Source organism: Eptesicus fuscus, chromosome 18, assembly GCF_027574615.1.
Source record: "Eptesicus fuscus isolate TK198812 chromosome 18, DD_ASM_mEF_20220401, whole genome shotgun sequence".
In the NCBI taxonomy this organism is placed as follows: domain Eukaryota; kingdom Metazoa; phylum Chordata; class Mammalia; order Chiroptera; family Vespertilionidae; genus Eptesicus; species Eptesicus fuscus.
In genome coordinates this window covers 31,341,238-31,357,427 of record NC_072490.1, presented here as the reverse complement: position 1 = coordinate 31,357,427, position 16,190 = coordinate 31,341,238, and the positions used below count along the sequence as shown (strand labels likewise).

At 50.7% G+C, this 16,190-nt stretch overlaps 1 protein-coding gene across 4 annotated transcripts in view; it reads left to right on the top strand.

The window, feature by feature from the left end:
• RBP2 (retinol binding protein 2) overlaps nt 1–15,312 on the top strand; it is a 53,065-nt gene extending 37,753 nt beyond the window's left edge. For all 4 annotated transcript variants that reach the window (XM_054708017.1, XM_054708016.1, XM_008152642.3 and 1 more), the window contains exons 2-5: nt 2,033–2,155; nt 10,049–10,227; nt 13,394–13,495; nt 15,066–15,312. In XM_054708017.1, coding sequence (XP_054563992.1) covers nt 2,083–2,155; nt 10,049–10,227; nt 13,394–13,495; nt 15,066–15,116 — 405 coding nt within the window. In that variant the 5' untranslated portion in view covers nt 2,033–2,082 and the 3' untranslated portion in view covers nt 15,117–15,312. The remainder of the gene's footprint in view (nt 1–2,032; nt 2,156–10,048; nt 10,228–13,393; nt 13,496–15,065) is intronic.
• Nucleotides 15,313–16,190: the final 878 nt, after the last annotated feature.

The following is a 16,190-nucleotide window of genomic DNA, read 5'->3' as shown; positions in this document are numbered from 1 at the left end:
GCCGGAAGCATAAAGTCAAACCCCAAACCAGAGTTTGAACAGAGCAGAACTGCATTTAACTCACATAGATCCTGGGCTAAATAGGCAAACATTCTTGTTGTCTCTGGGCAGCTTTGGCCACTTCACATGCTCACTGAGAATTAGTTCCTCAAGTGGTTTGGCTTTCTGCTGGCATCTCAGTTTCAACTTCCTGCCTTACACAGGGTGAATAACTCCCAGGCCCATTAAAACCCGAGTCCTTGGCTTAATGCAATTAACAACCCCATCTTTGCCCCTAACCCCTTCTGCTACAGGGCCAGTTTTTTTATGCTTTCTTGCAAGGGAGGCCTAGAGGGGACTCAGTTTGGGTAGGAGTGGCTGTGTGGAGGCCCTTGGATCTGAACCTGGAGGGGAATGCCTACTTCTCCAACCAAGAAGGCTGAGTGCTCAGTCTACAGCAGCCTCTGCTGGGTCTCAACGAATGAAACCCAATTCTTCACTTTCTGTCCACTTCTGCTGATACCACTCATTCACCATTTGTGGAGAAGTTGTCCTTTATTCTCCTCTTCCCCTTTTAACAGCAGCTGGGCCACTTTTGACTGTGTGTCTTCCTGATTCCAGTATATTTACCGAAAAACAAATGTGTTGTTTGACATCCCCCAAACCACACACAGACGGAGCCATTTGCTTAGATTTCACAGCACAAGAATACATACATCAGAGCCCCAGGGTGTCCATCACACTTGGCCTTGCTTTGGAGTACTCATGGTTTACCCATCTTCAACCTGCACCTCCATTTTGTCAGAGTGTAGGGACCCCTAATCAGACCCCATCTCTCAGAACCATGTGGCAGAGCAATAAATCAACCCATTTTCTGACCCACTGGGACAGTCAGTTTGAAGAACAGCCCTGAACCAAGAGTCTTTACCCAAATGTCAGTATGTCCCCCCACCCCCACCCATGTTGGTCAAGGTGAACTTCAGCTTGCTCCTGGGGTCTTGAAGCTGTCCCACTGCCCCATCTGGCCTCCCTCCCAAACCTAAGCCATAAACCTAATCTGCTTGCTTTCAGAAGATTAATTCTCCTAGAACCGTGGTCGGCAAACTGCGGCTCGAGAGCCACATGCGGCTCTTTGGTCCCTTGAGTGTGGCTCTTCCACAAAATACCACGGCCTGGGCGAGTCTATTTTGAAGAAGTGGGGTTAAAAGAAGTTTAAGTTTAAAAAAATCGGCTCTCAAAAGAAATGTCAATCGTTGTACTGTTGATATTTGGCTCTGTTGACTAATGAGTTTGCCGACCACTGTCCTAGAACATACCTTTTTTGAGCGACCCTGCTGTTTAGAGGCTCTTGGGGAAGAAAGTAAGTGAGAATCAGTCTCCCAAACCAAGCTCTGACCTTTCCCACCTGACTTGCGCACACTGCTAAAGAAAGAGCTTTGGGGCCAGACAGGCCTGGGTTTGAATCCCAGCTCGGCCACTTACCAGTTGTTGTTAGGCATGTGATTTAACCTCCTTGATCTGTTCTCATCTGTAAAATGGAGATAGCTAAACATAACTCAGAGCTCGTGTAAAATAAAACAAGATGAAGAATGTACAGTGGTCAGCACGGAGTACAGTAGAGCTCCACAGGTGTGAGTGCTCATCTTCTTGGCTTCATTAGCCAGACCGGAAGTGGAAGTGCTTACGTGGCTGACAGACTCCAAGTCTGAGGCCTAGGGGCTGTGGCCGGTAGTGCATGTGGGGTGGGTACTGGGTCTTTGTGTTCTTCCAGTGCTGAATGGAGTGTTCTGTGTGGGGCCAGGGGCTCTGTGGGAGCCCAGCCAGCCGAAAACGAGCTGCCCCAGGGCCAGGTGTGTGTGGCTGTCACAGGACACGCAGGCTGGCCCAGGCCAGGACTTTGAGCATGGGTTTCCTGTAGTCCTTCTGAACTTTGAAAAGGAAAGGAAAGTTCCTCTGGGCTGTGCTTATCACCTTTGAACCTGTTATCTTCAGAGCCATAAACCTAATCCATTAGGCTATAAAAGTGACTCATTTCAAAACGCTCTCCCTGCAGCCTGCTCCTGGACGTGCACCACACACCCACGGCAACCAGAGGCCATCACCATGACAAGGGACCAGAATGGAACCTGGGAGATGGAGAGCAACGACAACTTTGAAGGCTACATGAAGGCGCTGGGTAAGCGGGTGGCTCGGGGTGGAAGAGGGAGGACAACTTCAGAAGGACTGTGGTCTGGCCCTCCGGACAGTGCCACTATGGAGTTCACAGATCTAAGTGCAGGTCTCACTCCTCGCCTACTAGCTATGCAACATCAGGCACATCATACACATTCTCTGAGGCTCAGAGTCCTCTTCTGCAAGTTGGGAATAGTAGTAACTGAGATTGTGTCTAGAATGTCAGCGTAGTACGTGGTAAAGAGAAAAAATGCACTGAATGGAGGATACACATACACAGGCACACGCATGTGTGCGCATGCACACATACATATGCATACAAGAGCAAAGCCAAACTTGAGAGGATCATGCAGTAGCTCTCGTTCCTGTGACTGCCATCTCTTAAATAGCCGGTTGGACCCGATATTATCCACCAATGACCCTGCATTGCCCTTTCGTCAGTCTTGCCGTGGGAAGAGAATAGGAGTGGCTAACATCTTTCAGGGCCAGAGAAAAGCAAGCCCGCAGAGGCTAGGAAAGGCTTTGGTCGTAGAGGTCCAACCAGGTAGTACTGCTATCTGACTTCTGAAATAGCCTCCACGCCATGGGCTCAATAAGTGGACTCTTTTGTGGAATCTCTCGTGGGGTGAACAGAAGCCCCTGGAAGCCAGGGGGACTGGCCCCCCAAAGGGGAGCTCACTTTGCTGGGCAGCCACCGTGGTCCGGGCACTGAGCAAGAGGCTTTGGCTGCCCGTCCTGACTTCATCCTGCACCGGCCTCCCACTCACCTTAGCCAGCGGTAGCCTCTCCTCCACATGAGGAGTTCCTGGCTGGGACTTGCCCTCACAAAACAGGAGAACAGTGGCCACGGGTGGGGTCGGAGGCCCAAGGATTTGGATATGGAGATGGGAAGTCTCATCAAGAACGGTTATCATGGTCTTGTGTGTGCAGTTAACTTCTAGCTTAATGAACATTTCCAGTGTGTCAACAGTGAGGGCTGTGACATGTGTGACAGTTTATAGAACTTTCTTCGTGTACATTAAACTTATTTCCAACGCTGGGTAGCTTTTTTCCTCCTGGTGATCAGAATTTTACCTCAGTACAAAGGGCATCCCAACAAATGGATACACACACTTTGAATAATGGTGAAGGCGGTGTTTATTAAAATACAGTTCATTTTCAAAATTGAGCTAGCAGCTGGGACCGTGTGTACACATTTTTAGGGACACTCTGTACTTGGAAGAGGCGGGGGGAGGCGAAAATCCTAACCCTGTTGCACCTGGTGTTAGGGCCCTGAGTGAGCAATAGGAATTGAGTTCTGATTCTATCTGTGGGTAAATAGATGGTCTGGAGCTTAGCTCTGAACAAGAGCATCAGAGGAGGAAAGCGAGCCAGAGGGGCCAACATCGGTGCGGCTTTCTCTCTGACCTTGACCTTCTCAGAACCGTTTCCTCATCTGCTGCGTAGGGGAACAGCACCAGCGTTGCCTGCTTCTCCGGGTGATGTCGGCGGTGAACATCGGGAAGCACGTTAACAGGGGCCTTTTGCGGGCTGCCAGGTGCTAGCAGCCTGCCAAACAAGCGGATTCGGGGAAATCTCATCAGGAAGCAACTTTGTGTCTTTTTCTGCTCATTTTTAAAGGATGAAAAGTGCTGCGGTGGCTTTGGGTATAAAATCCAGCCTCCGTCTCGTTTCCAGCTCTGCAGGGTGGGCCCCTGAGACCCTTTCTCTAGGTTCAGCCACTCTGTCCCCACCGTCTGTCCTCTCCGGGAGGAAGGGATCCATGCAAGGCACGCTGCCAGTTCTCGCTCTAGAAACAGCCTTCAGGGGCCTCCTCCACACCAATGTGCCGCCTCCGCGTGGGGGAGGGCTCCCACCGTGGGAATGCGTTGTTTGGGTAGCTCTGTCCCGGTATCTTTGGTATCAGATGCCTATTGTCTCTTACAGCTTCAGTCAGAATTTCCAGTTTAGTGTCCTTCTACATAGATCTCAAGCTAATGAGGAAACTGTTGGACCTTTTTTAAAAAAAAAAAAATATATATATATATATATATGTGTGTGTGTGTGTGTGTGTGTGTGTGTGTGTGTGTGTTATTGGTTTTTAGAGAGAAAGGAAGGGAAAGAGATAGAAAGATAGAAACATCAATGAGAGAGGAACATCATTGGTCGGCTGCCTCCTGCACACTGCCCATTGGGAATCCGGGCCTGCAACCATGCCCTGACCAGGAATCAAACCAGCAACCTCTTGGTTCCTGGGTCGACACTCAACCACTGAGCCACACCAGCCGGGCTTGTTGGGCCTTTTTGTGCCAGAGTCTCTGAAGTTTAGGAGGAGTAGGCTGCCACTCTCCTGGTTAAGATTAAAACTGTAGGTGGTTTACTAGTTAAACCCCAAAGGTGGATGTGCTTGATGCCTCCGTTTACCCAGCTGCTGACAGCCCAGGGGGTCGCAGGGACTCAGGAAGTTGCTCCAGCTTGAGGCCATGATGCCACGTGCAGAAATGCTTTAGCTGGAGTCACTTCCCTCCATGGAGACAGGACACCTGCTCCCTCCCAGGGGGCCATGAGTAGGGGGAGGGGCAGGTCCTGGTGATGACTAAAAACAGGTGTCAAGGGTCTCAGCCGGAAGCAGCTGAGGGAGGGCCACCCTGACAGTTTCACCTGCTGAAAGCAGCCCAGCAGAGCTGTGCAATTCCCTCCACACCCGGCCTGCAAGGCAGGGGCTGTTTCTCCAACACTGACAAGTCCATGGAGCTTGCCTGCCTTGTGCTTGGAGGCACGAGGCCCTTGGCATTTGGGGAGAACACATATGGAGATCTCAGCAAATCCCAGATAAGTAATCACCGTGAAGTATAACTCCACTTCCTGCCAAAGACTCATCCCTTTCTTAGCGTTAGTCCCAGTGTCAGGGAGTTGGCTTTCTCTGCGGGCCTGACTGCTGGTTCCGGAGGGAATGAGAGACTCCCAGTGACTCACCCCACACCCGGCCTCCCCAGCTGCCGGCCTCAGCAGAGTGACACGTCATGACAACCTTTGGGTCTGCCCCAAATTATCAAAGTCATTGACTGTTCAAAGAGGGAGGGCCAAGGGTCAAGGGTACCTCCTCTCCTGCTTTCTGAGACACCTGGTCTTTCTTGAGGCCCCAGATTCTTTTTTGACAGCAAAGGAAAGCAGCTGGTAAACTCACTCACCCTGAGAAAAGTGTCATGTCCTGAGGTCCTCCTTCCGGCTGGATCAGGTTGTGTCTGATTGTTGTTGTTTTTTTTTTTATTTTTTTGGTAAGAGAAATGTTTGTGTACAAGTAGAGGCACCTGATTTTTTTAAAGTCACTTTGCAGCAAAAAAGGGAGGTAATTGCTATTTTTATTATTTTTTGTAAATCAACAAAAATTATACCTATATTTTTGTCAGATCAGCAAAAAATATATAATTTTAGTAATTAATTGATGTGTGCCATGGGATGAAAAAGGCTGAAAATCTCAGGATGAAGATGGTTTTAGGTAGTGGTAAGTGCTTAAAGAAAATAAGAAGGAGTGGTGGGTGGAGAATGATGGGTGGTCAGGGAAGGCTGCCTAAGCAGGTGACATCGAAGCCAAAGCTTAAATGCTGAGAAGTATTATTCCAGGCACAGGGAACAGCACATGCAAAGGCTCTGGGCATGTTCAAGAACCATGTGATGGCTGGTGCATTGGGAGTGTGGTGAACAAGGAAAGATCAGTCCACAGAGGCAGGCCAGGCCTGATGATGGGAAGTCTTAACCTATCTTCTGTATATTCTTGAAGGATCACTATGGCGACAGTATGAAGAATGAGTCACAGGAGGGCAAGACTGGAAGCAGAGATGCCCATTAGCAGGCTGTTGTGTTGTTCAGGCAAAACATGATGGTGGGTTGGGCTAGGGCAGTGCCATGGGCTGGAGAAAGGAGGACAGATTCCGTGTATATTTTGGAGGTAAACGGGCAGGACTTGCAGATGAATATGAAGCAAGAGGAAGTGAAGATGGCCCCCAGGCTTAGGCCTGGATAACTAAGAAGGTGGTGATCCCATTGGCTGAAACGGGGAAGGCATGGGGAGGAGTGAGTTCAGACGGGGATGCTGGGCAGGGGACATGCATGCAGCATTCTGTTTTCCATATTTTGCTTTCAGATGCTCATTATGCATCCAAGGGGAGTATTAAAACTGGCACATTGATACACGATCCAGAGCACAGGGTGGAGTCAGGGGCGAAGATGGAAGGAATGCTTTCCATCTCGTGAGGGGAAGAGTCTGAAGCCCAGGGAAGTGGGGCAGGGGCTTGCCTGGGGTCACCTGTGGCTGGGAAAGCTGCAGTGCAGGCAGGAGCCCTGTCTGATTCCAACACCCAAGCTCTTTCCGCAGCACTGTCCCAGGAGGAGGTACTAGGCCCAGGGTTAGGGGAGGAGGCTTCATTCTGAGCCAAGTTCGTCAGGAAGGGGGCACCTATGTAGACAGGCAGGACCCTTAGTAACTGCAAGGGAGCCACTCAGAGTCCCTCAGTGAGTGAGTGAGTGAGTGGAAGAGAGATTCCCATTAGCAGGCTGATATGTTGTTCAGGCAAAACGTGATGGTGGCTTGGGATAGGGCAGTGCCATGGGCTGGAGAAAAGGGAGGAAGATAGGGAAGGAGGGGGAAAATGGAGGGAGAGGGAAGGGAGGGAGGGAGGGAGAAAGGAAGGAAGGGAGGGAGGGAGGGAGGGAGGGAGGGAGGGAGGGAGGGAAGGAAGGAAGGAAGGAAGGAAGGAAGGAAGGGAGGGAGGGAGGGAGGGAGAGAAGGAAGGAGGGAGGGAGGAAGGGAGACAGGCTGTCTAATGACCCAAGGAAGAGTTGGTGTCACAAAATTTGGATTCCTGCTGGTGCTCACAAGTCAATGAGGTCATTGCCCAAGTCTTTGTATAAACCACATGGTACCTGGTTGCACTTTCAAACAGGGGAAGTGCTGGGGGTGGAAGAGACCCAGGTGAAGACAAGTTTGGTCCCTCCCTTGCATGTACCAGCAGCCCCTCCATCCTGACCCCCTTCCCAGTGGGGAGAAGTAGCCCACAGGTGAAGAGGTAAAACAGTGCAAGGGGAGTTCCCCAGCCGGCCGCTGCTGGCCAGGGAAACCTGTTTGAAAATGTCCCTGAGGAGTAAGAGGAGGCAGGCAGGGGGCCAGGCCACGTCCTCTCCAAATGTGTCGTACGGGGGAGGAACTGGCGTGGAAGAATGGAGAGGATTGCTCCTCCACACTGCTGCTCACAGTCACCAACAAGCGCCGATGATTGGAGAATGAAGGAGTCCAGGTTGGAAGCCCATCCCAGGTGCCCAGGGGACGGGTCTCAGATTTCATGGGATGACTAAGTGTGCACCTCTGCTCTTTAATTGACAGAGAGCGCCTGCCCTTTCAGCCTGCAACTCTAGCTCTTTTCACAATAACATTACAAAGCATTTTAATGTGGAGCAGCATTCCCATATTTCACCTTTATGGCTTGCATTGTTCAAAATGCAGTTATGAAAAGTATGCTTTTAATAAAGTCACTTCAGTGTTGTGTTTTTTTTTCTTCTGCAGCAGCTACAAGGCATATATATATTATTCAGGACTAGCTTGCCTTTGGACCTTCTCCCCTGAGGTAGAAATTCATTTCACCTGGCTGTAAATCAGGCTCAGAGCTACCTTTAACCCAGAGAAGCAGATAAAACATACTCGATAACCCTGGTGCTAGAATACCATATCAGGAAAATAATTTTCTCTGCAGAGCACAAAGGGGAAGCGTTTTTGTAACCTGTGTGTGGCTGCGCGCGCGTGTTCTACAGCTGCAGGTAAACCTTTCCTTTTGATTAGAAATATCACGCACCCGCCAACGGAACGCTCGGCTCCCGTCCCCGGAGTGGAGCAGAGGTGGCGTGATTAACTGGCCTGTGTAAACGCTGAAGGGTAGCCAAGAGGCCGTGCCATTTTTCAATCCAGAGAAGAAGTGGTACTTGATCACATTTGCATAGAGCCTCTAACAAGATTCCGCCGGCCCTGGTCAGAAAGATTGAGGAGGGATGCTGTTTCCAGGACAAGCCGGTGCCCCCGGCAATAGGCATTTTAAACTGCGATCCACCTTTCTAAGCAGCCAAGGACAAGCAATAGTTTCTGCCGGGAAAGCCTTAGTTTTGAATGATACACGGAATGTGTTTGTAGGCAAACTGTTGGGAGCTCCGGCCCAGCTGAGTAGCTCGGAACCCGCCACTTAACGTCCCTGGGCCTTGCTGTCCACATCTGGGGAGTGAAAACAGGCTTGCTCTCTGACAAACACCTCGGTTTTGAATTCCTCCGTAATTCCCAGTTCTTTCTGAGGACCGTATTTTCCGGCGTATAAGACGACTGGGCGTATAGAAGATTTTCCTGGGTTAAAAAGTCGTCTTATACGCCGGAAAATACGGTAATTTTGCCTGGAGGAGCCACCTTCTTTGTTTCATCTGGTTAATACGTGACCTGTGGTTGGTTGGTTGGCTTTTTTCCATCGCCACCTGTGGTGCCAGCAGCAGGGTATGGCCCAGCATGGGCCACAGCACCGAGGGCCAAAGCAGCCTAAAGCATTTACCCATTGGCCAAACCACGGAGTGAGGAAGCTGACAAAACGTCCATGTGACGGGCCAGGGCCATGCACGTGAGCGGATCGGCCGCCATCCGACTGTTCTTCAGAGTCCGGGGCCCTTGGACAGCATGGGGTGGTGGATGTGTGAGTGTGGCCCAAACATTTCACTCCAGACTGGGTTTGACTGAAACAGAAAGGGCCAAAGCTTGGAGGCCAGTGTGCGTCAAATAACCACAGCTCCTTGGCGCTGTGTAAAGCATTTTATCATTATTTAAGTGAATTTTTGCATTAAATATCTGTGAGATAAGCCATCTTTCCCCCCTTTCACTGGAGAATTTACAGGCATAAAGGGCGTCAAATAAGATTTGGTTAGAGACCAAGAGCTTAATGAGGTTCACAGCAAAGGAACACATTTAGCAGCTCCAGACGTATCCTCTGTTTCTAGGTTGATTCCTCAAAGACGGCGCCCTTTTGGCTTAAGGATGGTTTATGTGTAACCAGAGGTTAGCAAGGAGGTGCACGCGGCACTTAGCTTTTTACTGTCAAGTACAAAGCTTGGGAAATACAGCACTCCATTCAAGGGCATGCTCCCTTTTACTTCCTAATGGTCTCTAAGAGATGAGTAAGATTTCCATTAAAATATCAGGACGAAGAAAAGCTGCAGAGGAATAAATGCAGCAAAATCTTGGTAATTGTGGAATCCGGGTGATGAGGGTAGGGTTCCTGGTACGCTCCTCTCTACTTTGGTTTGTTTGAAATTTTTCATAATACACATATAAACAAATGGCCGTCTTTTCCTTAAAAACGACGAAGCAAATCTAGAAGCAAGTAAGTAAGCTCCTAATCGGCTTTAAAAATGGAAGTTGATGTGTGTCCTTCCCTGCTGGCAGACAATAACAAATTCCATCTTTGCCTATGATCTAGGCTGGTGAGTTTTGAACAGTCCTTCTTCTTTTAAAACATCAAGTCTTATGTTCAGCAAACACTTCAAAAGAAACCCTATATGTCATGTAACTAGAATGGAGCTGCTGTGGTGGAAGGATGTGTGTGTGTGTGTGTGTGTGTGTGTGTGTGTGTGTGTGTGTGTGTATGAATGCATATTGGAGCGTTGCAGCTCAGGCATGACCCTGCCTGCGACCTCCCCCTGCCACCAGGGCTCCCCAACCATTGACTGAGCTGCCCGAACTGGTCGGGCGTAAGACAAGTCTTGCTTCCTGCTTCGGCAGAGAAATGGGGCCTGCCCTGCTCTTCCGCGTCTCGGGTCCTGGTTGCGCGGCCTTGTTAAAGAAATGAATGAGTCTGGCGGAGCACATCAGAACCTCCACAACTCCCTTTGCCAACAGATATTGATTTCGCCACCCGCAAGATCGCAGTCCGCCTGAATCAGACGAAGATCATTCAGCAGGACGGCGATAACTTCAAGACGAAAACCAACAGCACGTTCCGCAACTACGACTTGGATTTCACCGTTGGCGTGGAGTTCGAGGAGCACACGAAGGGCCTGGACAACCGGACTGTTAAGGTACTCAGCTGGGCGGGCGGTTTTCATGCGCACACCCTGGAGGGGCTGGCAGTTCGGCTTCCCAAAGGGAAAGTGACAGAAACAACCTGGGAAGGGGGACCAGAGTGGACTTCATGATGCTGGCACTAAGCAACCTTATTTTAGGTAGGAAGGGGCACGCTGGCTTCTGCACTAAGCTTATGAGCAAAGGAGCGATTGAAGGGTGCGGCCTCTCCAGGGGCTGGCCTGGGCTGGCGGGCAAGGAGAAGAGGGCCCAGGGGGATGTCGTAGGGAGGACTCCGCCCTGTGAGCTGAGCAGTGTAGCTTCCTCGGAGGGGCAGCCTGCTCAGCACCAGCCACACATTGCCACGGGGGACGGATGCCTCACGTTCACAGATTTTTTTTTCCCCAAGAGATGTTGAGAATTCATAGGTTTTCATATGAAATGTCTCCATTTTTAGATGAACCCCACTGGTTTATTTTTAAAAGGAGAATGCAGTGCATAGCAAACAAAACACTCAGTATACCGAGTGAAGTCAGGGTTCTCCAGTCCCACTCCAGCCCCAGGAGTCTCGGGCAAGTCTCTGGCTCTGTGTCAGCGTCACCCTAACTCCCAGGACCTAATGGGGCAAATCCCCAGGCTTCCAAAGGCCAGGCTGCCGGGTGCTTGAGGGGCGTGGGTACAGGGAGGATTCTGAAAGCGAGCAGCCCCGAGTTCACGTGTTCTCTCCAAGCGCAGGAGCTGGAGTGCAGAGGAGGCCGGCCCTCACCCAGAGGAGCGGTTTGTAAATAAGGCAGAGAGGGGAAGCAGCAGGGGGCAGCGGGTGGAGGTGGGCAAGGCAGGGGTGACAGCCGGTCCCCTCTCCTCCAGAGTCACCATGTGGTACCACAGCCTGGTGGTCGATGGTCGCAGTGCTCACACTCACACTCCGTGCGCCTGTCTTTGGTTTTCCAAATTCAGTTACACCTGGTCAGTCCCCACAAGCAAGAATGGGGGGAAAGTTAATCTCAGTCGAATTGAAGGATTCTCTCACCCCAACCTTTGCCACACAGTCCAGGGAAGGGTTCCTGGTTTGTCATTTGGTATGATTGCCATTGGCTGCTCACTGTCCGTGCCCGTGTAGTTTGTATGAGGGTGGACAGCTTGAATATTCATGGCACCCACCCCATTTGTGCCAGTGCAGCCACCGGGACTTCTGCCCTGGCTCCCAAGCTGGGGAGGTGAGCTGGGTATCCTATCCCCGGGTACCCATGTTATCACCCCCAGCAGAGGTCAGCTCCTTGGAGTGCCAGGACCCTCCACCCTGCCCTTCCTCATTTACCATGCAGTCCACTCTCCCGGGAGTCCCCCTTCTCTCTTGTTTCCGAAGCTCTTTCAAAGTTGGAGGTCTCAACGCTTCCCCATGTCAAGGGCCATGAGCTCTGTCACCTCCCCCCAGGATTGGAAGGGAAAGTTGCCATCATTCTTTGCTACTGACTTCCAAGCCACGAGAGCGGGACACGTTTTATTTCTCATGCTGTCCTGCAGCACCGATCATCTCCGCCATCACGTGGAGGCTGACTTATAGTTAGTGCCCTCGCTAAAGAAGTCAGAAATGAAAAGCACTTTGGAGATGCTGCCATCAGAGCGGACTTGGCCTGAGAGCCTCAGCGTCCGAGTCCTAGGACAGCCCCTGCGAGAGGCTGATGGATCGGCAGGGCTTTTCTGAACTGTGCGGCTGGAAGGCCGATGCATCAGACACCAGAATTCATAGGAAAACTGGCTCAGAATTTCAGCTGGAAATGATTCCTTTCCCCTGGCCTTTGCATTTTGGTTGAGAAAGAGGCCTGTTCTCTCTGACTTGTTCTTGCATCACCATGGATGGCAGAGAACCCCCTCTTCCAGAAATGAATGGTGTCCTTTCAGCCCTTTCTGACTCAAATGATTCCCTGCCTTAACACCCACTTTCCTTCTGCCTCTCTGCTTTCCCTCAGACCCCACCCTCCCCAGGATCAGTTCTTACTTAGCCCTGCAGGGGGGGGGGGGGGGAGAGAGAGAGAGAGAATCCCCTTTCTCACTTTTTGTCTCTGCTTGTCCACAGCAAACAGTTGGGGCTAACACACACACTCTCGCCTCTCTCTCTCTCTCTCTCTCTTCTCTCTCTCTCTCTCTCTCTCTCTCTGGTGGGGACTGAGAATTATCCAGGACAGGCTTTGCCCAGTCTCCCGCAATGGGCTGTTCCCAAGAGAATCACAGCACAGCACAGGCAGGTGCCCTCTGCACTACCTCCTTCCTGTGACTTGACTGGAACCCTTCAGCCGAAGGGGCGACAGGACGTGGGGGAGCCTCTCAGCCACAGAGGAGGTGCCTGCCTCTCTGCAGGGTGTTATCGCTCTTTTATCTTTGACTGTGAGATGAATTGTATCAAAAAAAAAAGCCTTCATTTGCATTTCTCTTATCAAGAGTGAAGTTGATTGTCTTTTCTTACATTTAAAAGCCATCTGCTAGGGTTGTGGGTTTTTTTCCTTGTGTCACCAGGGAAGGGAATCATTTCTCTGCCCAGGGCCATCTGGATATTCATAACATCATCCGAGGGCCATACAAAGTTATCAACTTAAAAACCAGCCTGCTCTATTTGGTCAGACATTTAATTGAGTCACTCCCAGTGCCTTGGCAGGGCCAGACCAAAGGACGTTCCCCACCCCAAATGGAAACTGTAGGTCGGCGTCTTTAGTTGAATTTCCTATTAGGTTAATGATCTCTTTCTTGCTGGTTTATGGGAGCGCCTTATAGAGAAGGGAAGCAGGTCTTTTGTCTGACATGTGTTCCAGTTATTTTTCCCCGCTTGTTATTCATCTGTAGACTCTGAGGCATTTTCCCCTCCCAGAAATGTTACATCGTGGTACAGTCACATTCATCATCCTTCCCCCTTCTGATTTGGGATGCTGTCTGTCCCATAGGATAAAACGGAAGAGTAGAATTCCTTAAAAGAGGACAGAACCAGCCACAGCGAGTCGGTTTGGCTAGAATGGCAGGTGTGTGTGGAAAGGAGCCTGGAAGGTCTCGGCCGAGGCTGAGGGCTCTGCCCGGCGGCCAGGCGGGAGCCCCGGGCACAGCGGGCACAGCGTCGGGACTGCAGCCGCAGTTGACGTTTGTCCGGTCCCAGTCAAGGCCACACCGTTGATTTGCTGGAACGTGTCATTGCAGTCGCTGATCACCTGGGAAGGCGACGTCCTCGTGTGCGTGCAGAAGGGGGAGAAGGAGAACCGTGGCTGGAAGCAGTGGGTGGAAGGGGACAAGCTGCACCTGGTAAGCCCTGGGTCTGCCCAGCTCCCTGCCTCTGTGCTCACACGAGCCGCCTGTTCACCCAGCCAGGCGCCTTGACAAGAAAAATGGCCCTGCACTATCCACCACCCCCACCCCCACCCCGAGCTCCAGCCAAACGTGTGTGGTCATAGAGTCAGAAAGCCATTCCTGTCTGGCCCAGGGGTCTCCAGGAAGAAATCTATACGGCCGTTCCTGTGAATGGCTGCCGTTAAAATGAAAGTCCAAAATGCTGAGCTAGGGAGCTGAGATCCATGGAGGAAGGCAGGGAACCTGTAAAGAGCAGCTGGAGAGAAAGGTGAGGCTCAGAATTAAGACGTCCCCAGAGAGGGTGGGACCAGGCCTCCTCGCAGGTATGTGAGCTTGGAAAAGAGAGGTTGGGGTGCAGGTGGAACGGACAGGAGGCAGCTGAGCCCACGCACTGCTTGTGGGCCACAGGCATTGGCCTCCCATCCTAAGCTGTGTCCGCCGGATGCCAAACTATGTTAGGTTATTCGGTACTAAAGCAGTGCAGTAGGTACCACGGCTGATATCCTTGAATTATATCTGTGTAGGTAGCTTGATTTTTTATTCTTCAATCTTCAAAAGGCAATGTGTGGGTCAAACATTCAAACAGGGAAAAATTCTTCACGCCTTCATGCGTTCAGCCACTCATTTGTTAAACAAATGGCTCATTCAACTAATGGCACTTCATTCATTCATTTATCTGTGGAGTCAGGCAGGTGCCTGGCCCCAATGTCAGTATTCAGGTCACCATGTGCCCTTCAGAGCCAGCCTTGCCTCACCTGAGCTCTGTATTCCAGAGGCAATGTCAACTGATGGATGACAGATGGGAGGCCTGCGCTGTGTTTTTTCATTGAAGGTTTTCCCTACGTGCTCCGGGTTGGATGATGGATCTTTTTCATTGTAGTGCAATACCCAGCGGTCCCTGTGGTGAAGACAATGGGTTCATCGTCAACTGCAATGATTTCATGGCGTTCCCCACACTCGTGTTTTTCTCTCCTCCCTTAAAGGGTCATGAGTTACAGATAAGGCTCGAGGGCTCCCTCTGCCCAGATGAAAAACAGCATCTTATCTGCAGCCCACACCCTTTCATTGTCTGGGCCAAGACCAACCAACGCTCTGATCTCCCAAGGCCACAAAGCCCACAGGGCCGAGCCACACGGGTCACCAGCAAGCAGCGTCCTAGGCCCTTGCCTTCCAAATGCGTCTCCCCACTAGATCCTTCTCTTCTTCGTGGCTTTGCTGCCCTTTATAAATTAGGTGATGTTGCTTTAATCATGAAAGTAGGAGAAATCCCTCCCAAGAGGGTAATTTCTTCAAATTTTTGGTTTTTATAGTTGCTCAAGCTCAATTCAAGTGTCAAAATCAAATCAGGGCATGCCAGCTGATTGGATCCATGAGATACACTTTGCCCAGAATAAGTGTCCTCTGTATTACAGTCGCTCCCCGCCCCACACCCCCCGCCCCCAAATCACAGACAACAAGAAGGCCAGGGGCAGGGCAGAAGGAAGACCCAGCTTGTTCATCACTCACCCACTTTCTGATGTTGCAGGAGCTGACATGCGGTGACCAGGTGTGCCATCAGGTGTTCAAAAAGAAGTGATGGCCCTGAGGGGGGCTGCTCCACACTCCCGGCGAAGGGTTCTTCACCGGCTTTGAGACGAAGCCGTGGGGACCCTCCCACTCCTGACAGAGCCGTTAAGACATCTGGGTGGGTTTTAAATGTAACGAATGTGTACCAGTGACAAACGTATTTTTCCTTCATTGAAACCTGGCATTAAATGAAAAAACAAAAGTCACTCCCATACTTTGAAATCCTTTCTCTCTCTCTCTCCCTGTATTTGTAGAACTGTCAGTTTTATCCCCAAGCAGAAGAGGTGACTGCCTGCCTGTGGTTTTCTGTGTGGCTTTGTTGTTGTTTATATTTTTAGTTTAGCCTGTTTGTTGGTTTTCTGTTAGTTCATTTGTTTGCGGGGGGGGGGGGGGTTGTTTTATCTGGAAATGTTCTCTGGCCAACATAGTATCTCCTCCTAATTCTTGAACATTGCCTATTTGAGATTCATTCCTTTAGACAGCACATTCGTTTCTCCAAGATCCTATTTTAAGATGCATATGCCTTCTAAGTTTGTCCTTAGCCTGGGCAGCCTGGGCAGAGCTACTTCTAAAGGCCTCTGCAGTCTGCAGTTCCAGCTGCTCTGGGTCCAGGCCAGCTCTCTGCGCTTCAGCCCTCTGCGCTTCAATGGACGAACAGATTACTTGGACACAGTTTGACTGTGAAAGAGAGAGCTAAGGGGTCCCTGGCTTTAGCAGCCTGAGCAGCCTCTATTGCCTGCCTCCTTAGGCCTTCATTGGAATTTTTTTCTTTCGATACAATCAGTAGGGTGAGTAATCTTGGGAGGACACATGTTTACATTGTCCTCTAGGCAAGGGCATCCAGGGATTAGGCATAAGGATTCTAGTACACACCCGGGGGTCTGCACACGCACAGACTTATTTAGAAAGGTCAAGGAAATAATTAGGGGTGCTGCCTTCGACACTCCCCTAAGTCAGAACTGCAATAAACAGGGCAGTTGGCATTCCACACACTTCCCTTTTATCAGGATGTCCTCCTTACAACTTTCCAACCAAGTCTCTTGTGCTCCCCAACAGGAGGCGTAAGCAAGTTAATGCATAAAAA